Below are 17,301 nucleotides of genomic sequence, written 5' to 3'. Positions count from 1 at the left end.
CTCCGATGAAAAAGGGTTGGACATCCCTCTCCCAGGTATATTCCTGGCTCTGCTTCTAACCTCCTTGGGCAAATGACAATGTGTGTGTGTGTCACGCGGTGAGTGAGGTAGTATTTTTTGTTGCACCAACTTCTGTTGGTGAGAGAGACAAGCTTTCAAGTGGACACAGAGCTCTTCACAACAACACTGACATAGCAGCTCTGTGCCTCAGATCCCCAATGCACGATGGCTGCAGCAATCACTTGCACGCTGCCCCCCGGCAAGCTGTTTTTAGGTCCGAGTGCCAGAGAGAGAGCGAGGTGCTTTACAATATTGCACCAGTGTAATAAAACAGTCAGTCACAGATCACAGACTTAACATTATTTCCTGTGAGAAACTATATATCAGGGAAGTATTTCAAAGTCCTGTGTCACATCCTGGCTGCTGCAGACAGAGTTCATTAACTGCTCTAGTAAGTATTTCCCAGCACTTGTCACACACTGCACCATTCAATTTGGAAACCACATACTCAGACAGTAAGTGCCTAAAACTAGCTCATTCTACAGGGAAATGGCATTGCACGATATCGATACGCAGGGCTAACATTACTGGTTCCACAGTATGTTGATAAACATAAGCAGCATGTTGGACTTATCTACTAACTATAATGTCACAGCCACTATGAAGCAGATTTATTCCCTACTTTTCATCCATACCGCGATCTTCTTACTAAACTGAATATTAGAAATGCAGGTATAGAAAAAGCCAGGTTATCTGGAATTCAGATAACTGGCATGCTCTATTAACTGGCATCTCCTCCACCAGTGGCTGCCCAGCTGGGGCTGGCAGAGCAGGGCCAGTGGCCACAGGGCTGGGGGCTGCCTGCCTTGTGAGGGGTAGAGATCCAGTGACCACAGGATCGCTGCCTAGCCAGCCGCAGCAGAGCTGGGCACCGGCTGCTCAGTCACCAGCAGTGGTCACAGAGCTGGAAGCCAGTCACCCCACTCCAATAACTGGCAAATTTGATTATTCAGCACCACCCCATTCACTGGGGTGCTGGATAATAAAGCTTATACTGTACATTTCTTTAAATTCTACCCATCATGGCATCAATTGTATATCTAATTTGAGATCAGGTTTTGGCAAGTCATGGAGTGAGACATGATCTAGGCAGGTATTCAGTAGGAAACTACTATTATGGGGTATCACTACTGTGGTATTAGATCTAAGAAAGGACTCCCAAGCCTCCTTTCGGCTAATCCTATTGCTGTTCCTATGAAAAATTAGAAATCACTGGGCCACTGAAAAACCATACATCTATTTAAAAAGCCAAAACCAAAGAGCATGTTGTGTAGCTGCCCAAACCAATTGATTGATGTAAAAATCAATTGTTTGAGGGGATAGGAAAACCTACTTTGTCAGCTTGCAAACAGTCCTAGTAACATTACAAAATGTCAAAACATTTACTAGCATGCACAGCCCTCATGTTCGTCTTCAAAAGAAGTCACCTGAAGGTTATTCAAAGCTGGGTGCTGCACAAAGAACAAACAGAGATAGACTGGAAGCTGGGTGTTGGCATAACCTTCAATATTCAGCCAATGCAGTCGCCTGAAGGTTACTCAACAGGGCCGACCTTCCAAGGTCTGAGATACAGTATACGTCTCAGAAGCACTGAGAGCTTAATGAAGAGCTTTTTCTACAGACCCCAAGGCCGCCACCAGGGGGCACAAGAATGTTGGCATTTGTAAACCAGTCGGGTCAGGATTAAGTTGATACAAGGTGTATTAGGAACAGACAGTTACAGAAGAATTCCCCTCATCACATTCCTTAGACAGCTGTGAACAGAGATTAGTTTTTCAGTTTATCTGATTGCTTCCTGTTCTGTTTTTATTCTGTCTGTTTTTCTGGGTCCCTCCCTTTGCTTATGCACAATACCAGGAGATGAGTACAAACCAAAGAGTTGCTCTTGGGTGGGACTCTGTATCTGCATTTTATCTTAATAGTATGAAAAGACACTCAGGAAGTTGTTGCAGCACAGAATAATCTTCACAAATGACAGTGAAATCCTCACTGACACTAGGGTGGGGTGGGGAATTTTCAAAGCAGGTATTCAACTGCTCAGCTTAGATTTTAGGTCAGTAGCCATTGATGCAAGCTCTTCTTCAAGTGCAGTCATCAAGCAGGTCAGTGGAGCTAAACACTTTGAAAAACCTAACCATGTAACAGTCATAGAATTGCCAGATTTAAAGAAGTGGGTCTGTCCCATGAAAGCTCGTCACCTAATAAAATTAGTTTGCTAGTCTTTAAAGTGCTACAGGATTGCTTTTTTCCCCCCAACCACGTAACATAACTCCTTTTCTACACAGGACCCTCCTCAGTCTGATTTCCCCCAAAAGACCTGCTCTCCAACAGCCATATCCCCATGGAAAGCATCGTCCCTACTCAGTTACTCATTCCAGCTTCGCCCCTAATGTAGCATCTCTGTAAGACTTGAGAAAAGACAGTGCTGAATTCTCAGACCTTCCTAAATGGCGAAAGCCATACAAGTTTAAAAGCGTTCCCCACAGCTGGGGGTTTCTGAATCTTTATCTAGTTCTATTGCAGAAATAATATTTGTGGAACTGTGTACTCACTACAGGTTGGCGCTCAGATAAAAACAGCAACAGAAAGGTTAGAAACATGTTGATAAATTAAACATAACACGGAGTAATTGTCCTTATCAAACATTCCAAGCCTTGCTTTGGCATTATTTAACAACGAAAGCTATTTGTTGGTTTGTGTTCCAAAGCACAAAGAATATTTCCAGACAAAGGCACTAACTGCTAACCAAGTTAACACCATTTAGGACACTAGGGCTGTGTCTACACTTGCATTCCTCTTTCGAAAGAGGCATGCAAATGAGGTAAACAGAAAATGCAAATGAGGTATAAATTGGCATACACAACACCCCATTTGCATATTCTTATTTCAAAATAGCTTCTTTCAAAAGAAGAAAAGCAGTGTAGACATTACTCTTTCAAAGGTAAACCCCATCTTCGAAAGAATCCTGCTTACCATAAAAAAAGGGAAGAAGGATTCTTTTGAAGATGGGGTTTACTTTCAAAAGGGCAATGTCTACACTGGTTTTCTTCTTTCGAAAAAAGCTATTTCAAAATAAGAATATGCAAATGAAGTGTCAGAGATGCAAATGTGTACCTCATTTGCATTTTCTAGTTACTTCATTTGCATACCTCTTTCCAAAGAGGAATGCAAGTGTAGACATAGCCTAGATGTAGTTTCGCATTAGCTTTTTGGAATCATAACATGCAGAGGGCTAGTACTAAATGGGAGTTCAGGATGTTGCACTAATTTTTTTATGTTGATTATGATACGTAATACAATTTTATGGTAGGTTTGTTTTTCATTAACTTCTACAGCACTCTGCAGACATTTAACATGGTTGGTTTTTTTTATGCTGCACACAGTCCTGTGATGGGGGGTAAGTATTGTTATCACAGTTGGACAAATGGGAACAAACTGAAACATACATATTATGGAAAAAACACCTTAAACTCAGCACCAGACCCAGGGGTCCTCATTGTATTTTCTAGTCCTAGAATCCAATGCCTCTCAGTGTACAATGTAAACTTGGCTCTATTATAGATAAGCCATATTCAGCACAAAGCTGGGAGTACAAACTGATGGTAATTTTTTGGTCTTACACGGATGCCTAACATTTATTTGTTGAAATATTAAAATAATCAAGCATTCAAAGAAAAGTGAGGGGAAAAAAGCCAGATCCATGTAAAGCTACTGGTGGAAAACTGACAAGCAAACAAGAACAGCTGAAATTCTGCTATTGTTATGCAGTTGTAATACTGTGCCCCTCATCCTACCTCCACTTTCCTCTGTTCATTTTCCCAGGTAGACTGAACAAGTCTCTGTAGTTTTTCAGCATTCAAGAGCATTTCAGATATGTGTTAGCTTTGCAAAAATGTTTCCTAAGAACTCATTTAAAAAAAAAAAAAAGGTTAAAGACGGGGGCAGCGGAGATTACAACATGCTGTCTGCAGACTTCCTATGTGAAAGGTTATAAATTGTTCCAGTCAATGCACAGAAGGGCATTAGAGAATGTGCCACTGAGCAGACTAATCACTAACAAATGTAAGAAAGCAGCAGTCAACAATGTCAACAGATGCTGTAAAAAATAAAAACCTGCTTTGTCTGGCAAATAATCATATAAGGAGTCTCATCGGGCTTTAAACAACAACAAAAAATAACAGGACATGCCTACACTTCAAAGTTTGATGCTTCATAGTTGCCGCTGTGGGGAATTAGCCTAATGAAGTGCTGTACATTCCCCGCAGCACTTCATTAGTGATTTCCTGTCACCCTGATTGACATGCCCCCTTCGAAGTTGGGGGCAAGTGTAGACAAGCCCTCCTCTCTCTAAACAAATGATCAGCTCCAGTCGCTCAGCACTGCTCCAAGAAGGGGATTATTTCCTCCCTGATGCAACCATCATCACGGGGCCAGATAAGTGAGCACTTGCCAGGAAAGCAGGAAGTGGAGTTTTAAAGTTCCCAGGGATTTACAGGGTTTATAGGAGTGGATGTCTGTTTACCTGGCACCAGAGTAGCAGAACTGGGGGCTAGAGTGGTCATGCAGGCACTGTGGGATATCACCCAAAGGCTAAAAGCTGTGAAAACAAGCAGAATGTGTCTTCGCTTCCACATGACCGCAAAAATATCACCGATAAGACAGACCACTCACAGAGGCGGCTTTCTCTTTGAGGTGTTTCCTTCTGCGTTCCATTGAAAAAAGCCATTGGCAAGTGAAGACACTCCTGTAATTTTTGCACAAAAAGGGACTTTTTACACTTTAAATGGCAAGTGGAGACATGCCATTGGTTTGTTTGCTTTGGGGGCCCAAACGAAGTGCAAAACAGGCCAGCTTCTCCCTCAAAAGCCTTCAGCTAATTGGCCACCTGTGAGACTGTATCTGAACGTTACAAGAAAAATAAGTGAGATGGGTGGGGAAGTACCAAATATGGCAAACACTATGGTGGTATTTAATCCATCTTTAGGGGAGCAGTTACTGTTGCGTGCCACGTACTAAATGGAGAGTCCAAAAGAACAACAGGCTCCTTTTTATTCCCTCAGGCACAGCATGGGAGGCAACAGCGAACGTGTCCCTTCACTGTTCTGCTGGCTGCCAACTTGCCTCCATGTGTCTGTGGTTAACCCTGCTCCTTCGGTAGTTGAACAGCTCTGGCTGCCCCGATTGATTTGGCTGAACAATGTGGCCTATGCAGCTCTCAGCATGTAACGCCACACAGCACAAATAATTATATAATTGTGTCTCCACTCTCTGCTCTAGGGCAAGGATTTCTCTCTTTGCCTCTCTTACACAACATGCTACCGTAATGCCTACCTGCGACTACCATATGTGTCCCTCACACAAAGTCATTATGCATGTTATTTCACTTAATGCAAGCTCCTGATTGCCCCTCCCCCAGTCAAAGCTTCCTCACGTTAGCTTTGTGCCTCCCAGAATGCTTTGCCCACTGGGTCACAACATTCTGACACTTCCTCAGCAAAGAGAGATGTTGGAATGGGATGAGATGATCCATCATCCTGGCATTCATTTCCCTAACTACTTGAGATGCACTACCGCCTGAGGCTGTGCAGTATATATTGAGTCTGTATCAGAGCCTGGTGACAGACTGTCAGCATGTCCTGCAGTTCCGACACTCCCTTCTGTTGTTCTTCTCTTATTGGATTTGCTGGAGACCCACTGTAGGCTTGTCAGTGTGGAGTAATGCACAGTGTAATCACCTTACTTTACATCAATAGAGTGTCTTGGTGATCACTCGCTGACAAGCAGGACATCTTCATGTCACCCTCCTATTTGTGAGTCCATTAATGGCTGGTCATCCTAATTCTGCAGCTGCAGATCTTGTCAAAGACGAGGCAGGTGTTGGTGGGTGTTGAAGGGGTGTGGGGCAGTTTTTGATGCTCTTTTCTTCTTCTCCACCTCTGCACCATGGCAGAACCTCTCAAATTGCGCCACATCATCAAGGATTACCCTTCTCTACTGGGGATGATCTTGGTCAAGGTTCTCCCAAGCATCGACCGATGCTGCACTTTTTCACGTGTGCCTTCAGAATGTGCTTATATGACTTCAGCTGGCTCCCAATGCTCCTCTGACTTTCCACGAGCTCAGAAAACTGAATCTGTCTTGGGAGATGCTGATCAGACATCTGAACCATGTGACTAGTCCAACAAAGTTGTTGGTGAATTATAATGGCTTCAATGCTAGTCATTTTCAACTCTTCCAGGACCATATTATTTGTGTGCCTATTCTCCCAAGAGATATTTTGGATTCTCCTGAGGCAGCGTTGAAGATTCTGTTCAAGTGCCATCAAATGATGCTTGTATTTTAGTCCAGGTTTCCAATGCATGGAACAACCACTGCACGGTATACAAGGAGCTTTGTCTTGGGATAGGTGTCTCGGTTCTCAAAGACCCTTTGTCTCAGGATAGCAAAAGCAGAGCTTGCACGGCTCAGACAATGCTGGATTTCTGCATTAATGTCAACTTTAGCAAAAAGATGACTTCCAAGATAGGTGGAGTGTTCCACATCTTCGCACGGTTCTCCACTGACTTCAATAAAAGGTACATGGGATTTTCCCATCAGTGAGGGTTGGTGGAGCAACTTGGTCTTTTTGACATTCAGTGTGAGGCCAAGATTCTTGTGGCACATAAGGTGGTCTGAAGGGCTGCATGAGAAAGAGCAGCACTCATGTGTCATCTGAGTACTGAAGGTCCATGGTTGAGGTCAGGGAGGTCTTGCTCTTAGCCTTCAGTTTCCTGAGATTGAAAAGCTTCTTATTTATTCTATCGACAATCTTCACACCATTCAGAAGCATGCCCTCAGTGAGGTGAAGGGTCATGGCCATGAAGACGCAGAACAGTGATGGGGCAATTACACAGCCTTGTTTGACCCCCATTTTGACCTCAAAGGGGTAGCTTTGCGATCTGTCAATGCTCAATACTGTGGCAGTCATGTTATTGTGAAACAACCTCAAGATGCTTGTGAATTTTTGGGGGCAGCTGATCTTTGAGAGGATGGTCTGCAGAGTGCCACAACTGACTGGGTGTGTCTACACTTGCATTCCTCTTTCGAAAGAGGTATGCAAATGAGGTAAATCGAAAATGAAAATGAGTCATACATTTGTGTATTCCACCCCTCATTTGCATATTCTAATTTCAAAAGAGCTTCTTTCGAAAGAAGAAAGCCAGTGTAAACATTGCTCTTTCAAAAGTAAACCCATCTTCGAAAGAATCCTTCTTCCCTTTATTTAATGGGAAGAAGGATTCTTTCGAAAATGGGATTTACTTTCAAAAGAGCAGCGTCTACACTGGCCTTCTTCTTTCGAAAGAAGCTCTTTTAAAATTAGAATATGCAAATGGTGTGTGCAATATGCAAATTTATATCATTTGCATTTTCGATTTACCTCATTTGCATACCTCTTTCAAAAGAGGCATGCAAGTGTAGACACACCCACTGAGTCAAATACTTTGGTCAGGTTCATGAAACTCATGTATGAGTCTTGGTTTTGTTCATGACGTTTTTCTTGCAGTTGCTGGGTGGTGAAGGTCATGTCCACTGTTCCTTGGAATGGTGGGAAGCCACACCGGGTTTCTGGGAGAATTTTTTCTGAGTGGCAGGAGACTTTTTGCAAGGATTAGAGCTAAGATTTTCCCTGCCATTGCCACGAGGAAGATGCCACTATAGTTTCCACAGTCCAACTTGCCACCTTTTTTGAAGAGGCAGATGATCAGCGTGTCTCTGAAATCTTGTAGCTTCTGCTCCCTATCCTAGATTTTGAGAATCAGGAGGTGGAGTTGTTTGTGGAACTCTGGTCTGCCTTCTTTGAAGGCTTCATCAGGGATTCCATCTAGTCTAGTTGCCTTGTTGCACTTCATTGTTTTGAGAGCAGCCTGGACTCCACTCAGGGTAGAAAGTGTTGCACGATTGTCCCTAGGTGGTTGCTGAGGGAGTTGGTCAATGGATTTTAGGACCACGGTGGAGGGGCTGTTCAAGAGCTCATTAAAGTGCTCCCTCCACCGAGTAGCAATGGCTCCATTGCCTTTTGAAAGATGCGTACCATTTTTCGATCACAATCCATAAATAGCTTTAATAGCACTGACGTAACCCCTTGCATCGCTGATGTCTCTGAGATGCTGGAGTTCTTGCACTCTCATAGTCCACCACTGTTTTTTCAGAGTCCTTGTTTTACATTGGACTTTTGCCTTGGCACATGCTTCTCCCTTCATTATGCAGCTGATGTCGTTTTGACAGGCCCTAAAGGCTTTCCTTTTCGCCTCACTCAGGCTTTCAATTTCCACATCATTCTAATCAAACCTGGACTGGTAGCCAATGGCTTCTCCACAAGCTCCAATGACGGCATTTTTCAGTTGACACCAGCGTTCTTCTGCCTCTTCAGTATGTATTTTTGGGAGCTTCCTTTGGAGTCCTATCTGGAAGTCACTTCATCTGATGCGGTCCTTCAAGCCTTGTATATTGATCTTTCATTGAATTGGTTTCCTCTGACTTCTCCATTTGTTAACAATCCTAATCACCATTGTGAATCGAAGATGTGGTGATCAGTCCAGCAGTCATCAGCACTAGTAATTACACATGTGAGAAGGACATCACGCTGATCCCAAGAGCAGATGATGAGTCTATGAGATGCCAGTGCTTTGACTGAGGATGTTTCCATGAGGTCTTAATTTTTTTTTTCTGGAGGAAGAGGGTGTTCATGTTGATGAGCTCATATTCTGCATCTCATTTCTCTAGGACTACATTTGAAAGTTCCCCAGGGTCTAGATATTTTTGGGGTGAAATAACTTATGGTATCTGTAGCCCTTTGATTAAATTTTTATTTATTTTTCACTGAATTATTCAACAATAAAATCTTAGCTCTTGAAGCAACAGAACTCAGTGGAGTAAACCAAATGAGCAAGTGGTAAAAGGAACTAGTGAGCTTGCTGAGAGTGATACCGCTTGGTGACTTGGCCCCAGTCCCACTGAATGGAATGGCACTAAAAAATGGTCAGACCAGGGGAATGAGAGCAGCAACTCCTTCTCAAGCCCTCAAGCAGACAAATATGAGTATTAGTGTCAAAAGCCACAGATGACTCGCAGTGTATGGAACAATGCAGGCAGATCTCTCCATTGTGCATGATACTGCATGCATGCTAGTAAATAAAAAAAATGAAGTCACTGTGTCTGACAGCTGTACGCCTGACAGTGTCAACTCAGGATTTAAGGACACTATACTGCCCCAAGCCGGTATCTCTCTCTGAGTGAAGCAGGAACTCCATAACACAGTTGGATGTTCTAGGAAAAACACTATGATCACGCATGCATTTCCTATGCTCTACATGCTTGCTTGGCAATGATGCCTCCTTCGATGTCTATTAGTAAAAATATTTTTGGGGTGTCACTGCACTTCAGTTTTCGCTAAAGAAAATCTACAAAAAAAATCACTGGAAGGACACTGGTTTAGTTAAGGAATATGCTGCAGTCTGTTTTGCTGATGGCAAGGAGACCACACACTTATCCATATCCAAGTGTAAAATTTCTCTCCACCAAACACACTTGACTCACTCTATTTGTGACCCGTCAACTTGGTTCATTATTTAAAAAGAATGCCAATGATACTTCAGTACTATCTACAAACCATTTTCACTCCAACAGGTGAGTTTGGGAACATGCCAATACCTTCCAGTGAATCACCTTTATGCACATACTCATTTCTCTTAATTTTGCGTGACTCTATAATTAGGGCCTCAACTTGAAACATATCAAAGGGGTCTGATTTTCAGAGCGTGGATGCTCAGCAGTTTCAGAAAATCAGGTCCCATTAAATTGCCTCATGTTGGGCACCCAGCATCGGGTGACCACATTGTCCTATGGCAAATAAGGATCACCAGCCTCCGGGGAAAGGGTACTGTGTCCCATGTCAGGGCTCCTCAGTCATGGGGGATGCTGCCGCATAGAGAGGCACCCTGGATAGAGGCTCTGTAACCTCCTGGCAAGGAGGCCTGGGAATGGGGCAGCCATGCCACAGAGGGGGCTTCCCCACAGCGGGAGCTGCCTCCCCTAGGCATGGGGTAACAGGGAACAAGACAGTTGCCTGTGGTGGAGCTCACCAGCAGCAGGAGCTGCTATGGAATGGGGCAGCTGTCCCATAAAGGAGCTCCCCTGCAGCAGGAGCTGCTGCCTTAAAATGCAGGGCACTCAGGAACAGGGCAGCTGCCCCATGGAGGAGCTTCCAGCAGAGAGGGCTGCTGCCCCGAGGTACAAGTCACCAGGGACCTGGGCAGCTGCCCTACAGCAGGGCTCCCTGACAGTGGAGGTTGCTGCCCTGAGACACGAGATGCCAGGGAACAAAATATGGGACAATTTGCCAATTTTCTTTAAAAAGTTAGGATGCCTGCGAGACAACTTAAATAAGGGACTGTCCCAGTAAAAACAGGATAGATGGTCACCCTAGCCCAAACTCACTCATCATCACAGAAAATTCTGACCCAGTGTGTCTATCTCAGCAATGGCCACATAAAAACATTTTATTAAATAAATATCTAAGCACATAACACAATCTGTGTTGTTTGTTTGACTTGATTAGCTATGGGGAGCATTTTGGCACTCCAACACACTCCATCCATTAAGGATTTCAGTATCTACCCTTGTTTTTGAATACCACATGGGCATTAGTAGAGGAGGACAGGTATAGTATCTGGCACTGAAGTACTAAGAAAGTTGATGGGAACCCTAGAAATACCTGAGATAGCAAGATAAGACACTTTAGATAATGAGAACAAAGACTTCACTCACTTAGGAAAAGCTTTAAATGTGCCACTTAGAACAGGGATACAAACAATACTGCAAGTAAAGCATTCCAAAAATGTGCACCATTTTTGGTGAGAGGCGAACCTCAAAGCATAGATATGGAAATGTATTTCCAACCCTGAGTAGCCATGTCCTACATTGAGCTCTTGGTTTAGCATGGATAAGCATTCAGAAGTACAGATGCTTATTTCAAGCTCTCGGGTCTGCAAAGTTGCTTGGAAAGCTCATGTGAATGTGCTCTCGCATGAGATTTCCACCACTCCTGTTTCGATTCCTGGCTCACAGTATCACAGGAATAATCTTTCTTGTGGTATTTCAGCAATTCCAGTCCTGGACAGAATTTGGAAGTGAGGGAGAGAAGGGCACAAGCTGAGTATTTGAAGACCTCAACAAAAGTTTTGGTTCTAAATACATGACATTTCAAGTGTGACGCACGTGTGTATCTCTTTTCTTAAGAGATTCACTCCCCACAGTAACTACTGAAGCATCTGAAATAAAATGTAAAGCTACCTGGTGGCTAGCAGAGGGTAAGTACGCAGAGGGTTGAACCAAGCTTCTTTCATTCGTGGCATGCTGTCATAAATTAAAAAGTCCTTCTCGGTCAGTACAACCAGTGCTGGCTTCCAGTGTTTCTCATTCTCTCCCGGCACCTGGAAAAGATCAACAGTTCCAATGAAACAAGGAATGAGGAAAAGAATTGGGACAGGCTAGCAGCCTGCAACTACAGAGCCTGCCAACATGAGCATGTAGGATTCGGGCTGAAAAGATTAATGAAGAAACAAATTTTAGAACTACAGGTCTCTGAAACGTTTCTGTCTCCTGAATAATATCCTAAACATATGACCAGAAGCAGCAAAAACAGACTGAAGTGCAACCAGAACAATGAACATCTGTCACTGTCATTAATACTAAAACTTCCAAACCTGCTGTATCCTTCACTTGCTATGGGCTGCTACATACGTGAAATAAGCAGAGGAAAACCGAGACAGAGCTGGGTCTGTTATTTAAATTTGATCTTCAAAAAACCTCTGAGGCGTGTTGTCCTTGAATAGGCAACTAGAATCAATGTAAGGCATGCTGTGAAAAAGGTAACTTGTGGCAGTGGCGGAGAGGGAAAACCTGATGATCCGTCTGTAAACTCTATGATTAACGACTTGGCATGGTTCTGAACACAACTTGCCCCGGAGTGAAATCCTGACTCTAGAAATCAATGGCAAATCCATTGACTTCAACAAGGGGTAGAATTTTCCCACTGATGGTGTCCTTACCACCATGCATTCATTGTAGTAGTATGTTAATTCTCAGGTTATACTCCTGAGAGAATCCTGCACCACAGGAACTGGTTACTTTCGGAGGATGCAACATCACGGGAGGTTTTTAAAAACAGGTTAGACAAACACCTGTCATGGATGTTCTAGGTTTACTTAGGTCTGTCTCAGCTAGGGGACAGACTAGACAACCTCTCAAAGGTCCCTTCTAGGCCTATGCCTTCTTCCTATTCTTCCTCCAGCAACATGATCAAAGATATTTTGGTTTTACACTGAGAAAACAAACTCTCAGAAACAATTTGAATGTCCAGATCTGAAGAAGTGGGTCTGACCCACGAAAGCTCCTCACCTAATAAATCATTTTGGTAGTCTTTAAAGTGCTATGAGACTGCTTTTTTGTTTTGTGAAGATACAGACTAACACGGCAACTTCTCTGGAAATGGGCTACAAGAGTGACTGTAACCCACCAAAAGGAACAGTAAACCCATCTCTTTTATCCTGGAAAATATAGGATTTTCCAACTTTCCATTTAATATGTTTCCTCTTTTCTGCTGCCAACAGCAAGGATAGTTATGGCACAGCTACCCGTTACCACCCACACAAACACAACTATATGCAGGGATGTCCCTGGCGGGGAGGGTACAGGGTGGAAGTGACAAATACATCACTTCCAGGACCACTGTGCCAGCCCATCATGCTGGCCCTTGGGACCTGGCACGCTCTCCCCAAATCATGATACCATAGGGACAGCTCTGCCTACGTGAACGTGGGTTCTGCATGAAAGTATCTTTAAAAATAATTCACTTTGGAGAACAATAGTTCATCATTTTCTGTGTTATTACTAAACAAGCAATTGTCTCTTCAAAACACAATGGCATGTTGTCTAAGATCTCCCCTGCAAATTCACAGTTTATAATGCAAGGTCAGGTATGTGTACTACTACTTCTTGATGGTGTCTTATCTGCTGTTGAAGTCGTTGTCCCTTGTGACAAAAAAGTCACTAAAAAGAAACAATATTCCTATGGCGAATGGAAATTCTCCTTTAATCACCTAAGTGGTAGCAATCTATAATTTGGCCCTGGTTTTTAGTTTTACCTCAGCTTCTAATAAGTTCTGTGTTCCACGATGACTGCTCTCTCTCTCTCTCTACTTGTGCAATCCTGGCTTGAAAACATTTCACAAATACCAGTTTAAACAAACAGAATCGGAAGCAGACATGGGATTGAAACCAGAACCTTGATTCAAAATGTCTCAAAGGGCCGGGAAGTTCAGATGCGGTTCTCAAGTTTGTAGTTCAAAACAACCTGTAACTGATGCATATGAACTGAAACATCAGAAACCAAAAACACTTGAATGGCTGGAAAATCTGGATATGAAACCAAATTTTGCACCTTTGGAATATCAAGCAGACATGACTTATTGTACAAGGTTATACAATTATATTGACTGGGGTTAAAATGGAGGTCCTCATTCTCACCCTCGTTATTATTTTATTATTTGTACAGGTGCATAGAACTGAAGTGCATAGAACTTGCAGTGTGGTATCAGAACTCCACTGTTCCAGGCTATGTACGCACATAGAACAAAAACATGGCCCCTGTTCCGAAGACCTTAAAATCTAAGTAAAGCCCTTCATAGAAGAACGAATTGGGGGCTGGACTTGATGACCTCCGGGGTCTCTTCCAGCCCTAGGATTCTATGAGAAAAAACTCACAATGGGTTCTTAAAATGCATATAACCGTAAGAGGATTTTCATGTATATGAGAATCAAGCCCTTCATTTTCACAGACCACTTTTTCAGATTTTTGCCATCAACGTGCAGAAGAATAAAGCATCTTATACAGTATTTGTAGCCATAACCATGCTTTGCAAAGCAAATGTGTCAGGAAAATAATAGGTATTAAATGGAATTAATTTATTTAAAAAATACTGAGATTTTCATCAATTCCTGATCTCCAAAGTTGTCCAGGGAAGAAGAAATATTCTGGATGTGTTATGAATGAAGCAAGAATATCAGCCAAGGCAAATGTGCCATGGAGCCCCTGGAGTAACATGTAAAAAGAGCTGACCAAAAGAATAGACAGTGCCCAGTGAGGGAAAACACGGGCTGTAACAACAGAGAGAGCATTGTAAGAGAGGACATACAGGCTATCCTAGAGGAGAGACAGGAATAATAGAGTTGTGATCTTGCTTTCTCTGACATTTGACAGCATAGGAGGCAGATCCAGAACCAACTTTACACCTGGGTATTTTTAAAGACTAAACAGAACCCCAATTAAACATCCTCAAGCTTTAGGGAAGTTCAGGTCTACTTCTAAAATGGCTCCAGCTGAACACTAGACCCCAAATCTCTTGAACTCTCCACAAGTTTGCACCTCAAGCTCAAGTGTGGCTTAGATCCACTCTACAATACCAGAGGAATATCCCAGGTGAATTATGTCTTTGAATAATCACAGTTCTTTGTAAGTAGGTAGCTGGTTTCTCCATAGTTATTAATGCCTCTACCTTAATTACAAAAACAAAAGAAATCCAGTTTAAACCAATTAAAGGTTCGTCAGTTTGTTCTGATGAGCGGCCATATATTTATTTACAATTTTTCTTGCTCCAATATCTCATTTTCATGGGGTTCCCGGGGGACAGCAGCCACACAATTAATCCAGTCAGTCAGTCAGTCAAGCAGGCATATGAAACCCAAAGTATTAATAGACAAATGTTAATCACAAATATGTGAGTCACCAAAAAGATACAATCAAGCAACTAATAAGACAGATACTACAGTTGTCAAAGAAAAAATTAAGGAGGTCATCTTAACTCTGTCATTTCTTAACTTTTGCGTGCTTGACTTTGCATGAGGGCCTCCCTTTAATATAGTTTTTTAGAATAAAAATTTTCTAGATTAAAAAACAAAAATTAGAAAACCAATTCCACTATGTGGCCATCAGCAGCTTGAAGGTAGGACTTTCAGATCCACATTACAGATTGCTACTACTCCAGTTAAAGGAGTAATCAAGAGCAGCAATACCCTATTATTTTCTATATGGACCTCTACTTTAGGAGGTCATGATACACTTGCCAGCAATGCAGCATTTGGAGTAAGGACTCCTGGGGCAGGGAACGGGTTTTGCGGTTAGACACAATACAATCTCACACACACATCTGAAACATTCATTCTAACACATAATTTGGCTAAGAAGGAGATGAGGCTCTACCTCAGAGAAGAAAGGGTTGTATTGAGCCAACTCTGCCTAAAGTGAATTCGCGCAACCAATAAAATGCAGGTGGGGCTGGGGGTGGGAGGGAGACACCGGACTATACTTGCCAGGCCTCTGAGTAAAGTCCTAGATCATTAATAAGGGCTATGAAATACACATAAGTTTTTAAGACCTGGGTCTATGACTTGTAGTCATTTCTTGGTTCACAGCTCAGCACTCCTTCCTATACACCAAAGTGCTGATTTCTGGTGTTTTTCTCATCCTGGAGCTCAAGCTCTAGGGGGCCAACAAGTTAAATAAGGATGGAATCTGCAGAGCCTTTAGCAGCAAGCCTCTAAAAAAGCTGTCAGCATTTGCAAATGATGACTTCCAGCCAAATTTGGATGGATTTTTATGGAGTTAGCAAAAGATGTTCTCTAAATGAAAAGTGACCCTACCCAATTTATCAACTTCCTGCTCCAAACCATGGACATGCTACAATTCATAAAAAGCAAAAGAAAGTTGGGAAACATCATCATCATCAACAAATTCACCTATTTTCACTTTGCCCTTACTCCTGGAAATGGATGAGTTATTTTTGCTGCAGCTGGAAAACACAAAAAGCAGGACAAACATGGAAAACTTCAGCTCAAATGGTTAAAGTCTGGCAAAAGCTGGGGCTTATCACACTAAGTGTTATGCAACTTTAACTGTAGGCTTTGCTTAGCAAGTCCACCTGTAAGTATTATTTGCTAGATAATATGCAAATACCAAAGCACAATGAAATCTAAAACAAGAAAATGATTTACTGAGCTGATAAAATAACAGGCAGCAATATAGTGAGGTGTGGCATATTCTCTCCATGTTATGGATGATAAAACAGAGACACAGAAAGATAATGCAACTGTGCACTTTGGTTACACAGGAAGCCAATGACAGAGGCAGGAATAGCACTCTCAGTTCCCATAAAACCAGCTGCTCAGAAAATGGGAAAAGGGAGAAAAAAAGAATAACCTGTGAAAATGCAGTCAGGTTTTGCCATTTTCTACCAAAATACTGAAAAAAAAAAAGAACTTAAAATATTTTAACCAGTTCTACCATCTCATTGGTACAAACTGCTGATTTAATTAATGATATGTTCCTACACTACTCAAATTATAGTGATAAAAGGATAACTTCATATTATTAGAGCACTAATCTGGGTGATTTAATATCTTTTATTGGACCAAGATCCTGTTGGTGAAAAAGACAAGCTATTGAAATACCCATAGCTCTTCCTGAGGTCTGTGTTCTACGAAACTGGTCTCTCTTTTACCAAATAAAGTAGTTCCAATAAAAAAAATATTACCTCACCCACCTTATCTTTCTAATATGCTGAGACAAACATGGCTACCACACTGCAAACAATATGACACTTATATGTGCATAAACAGATGCATGGTTTTGTTATTACTATTGTTAGGCATTGTACTTTGTACAGTCTAGTTTCCCCTAAACTAGAGGGCTACAACTCTGCCTGTAAACAGAGAACAGGCTGTTTCTAGAATACTGTGGTGTTTACCTGGGCAGAGTAATCTTCAAAGCCAGAAACATGTTGCTTGGTCCAGGTTGATTTATCATATCCAATTGCTCAAAATGTATCCTGTAGACCAGTGTTATCTGATAGCTTAGTAAATTATCTGATCAAATTCAAAATTACTGTAAATATTTGACATGTCATAATAGACGGCTGCAAGTATATATTTCAGTACTATTTTAGATCTGTAGAGTGATTTTTGTGATAATATTTTGGGTGCTGGCTCTTAGTGGCCTTTGAAGAATTCGGGCACTCACACTGGAATCCCTTCATTCACATTACCAGTCTTCACATTCACATATAAATAGACAGGCTTTGGTCCTTCAGAAATGTAACACTACCATCCTTTCAAGCATTTTATCTTGAAATCTTCTTGAAAGGCAAA

General features: G+C 42.2%; 1 protein-coding gene across 1 annotated transcript in view; it reads right to left on the bottom strand.

Moving 5' to 3' along the window:
* Positions 1-17,301, bottom strand: part of SNTB1 (syntrophin beta 1) — a 196,299-nt gene that overhangs the window by 18,267 nt on the left and 160,731 nt on the right. Inside the window, exon 4 of the mRNA XM_074986722.1 lies at positions 11,392-11,531. Coding sequence (XP_074842823.1) covers positions 11,392-11,531 — 140 coding nt within the window. The remainder of the gene's footprint in view (positions 1-11,391; positions 11,532-17,301) is intronic.

This window comes from Carettochelys insculpta, chromosome 2 (genome assembly GCF_033958435.1).
Source record: "Carettochelys insculpta isolate YL-2023 chromosome 2, ASM3395843v1, whole genome shotgun sequence".
Taxonomy (NCBI): Eukaryota; Metazoa; Chordata; order Testudines; family Carettochelyidae; genus Carettochelys; species Carettochelys insculpta.
This window is presented reverse-complemented; position numbering and strand designations above follow the sequence as displayed.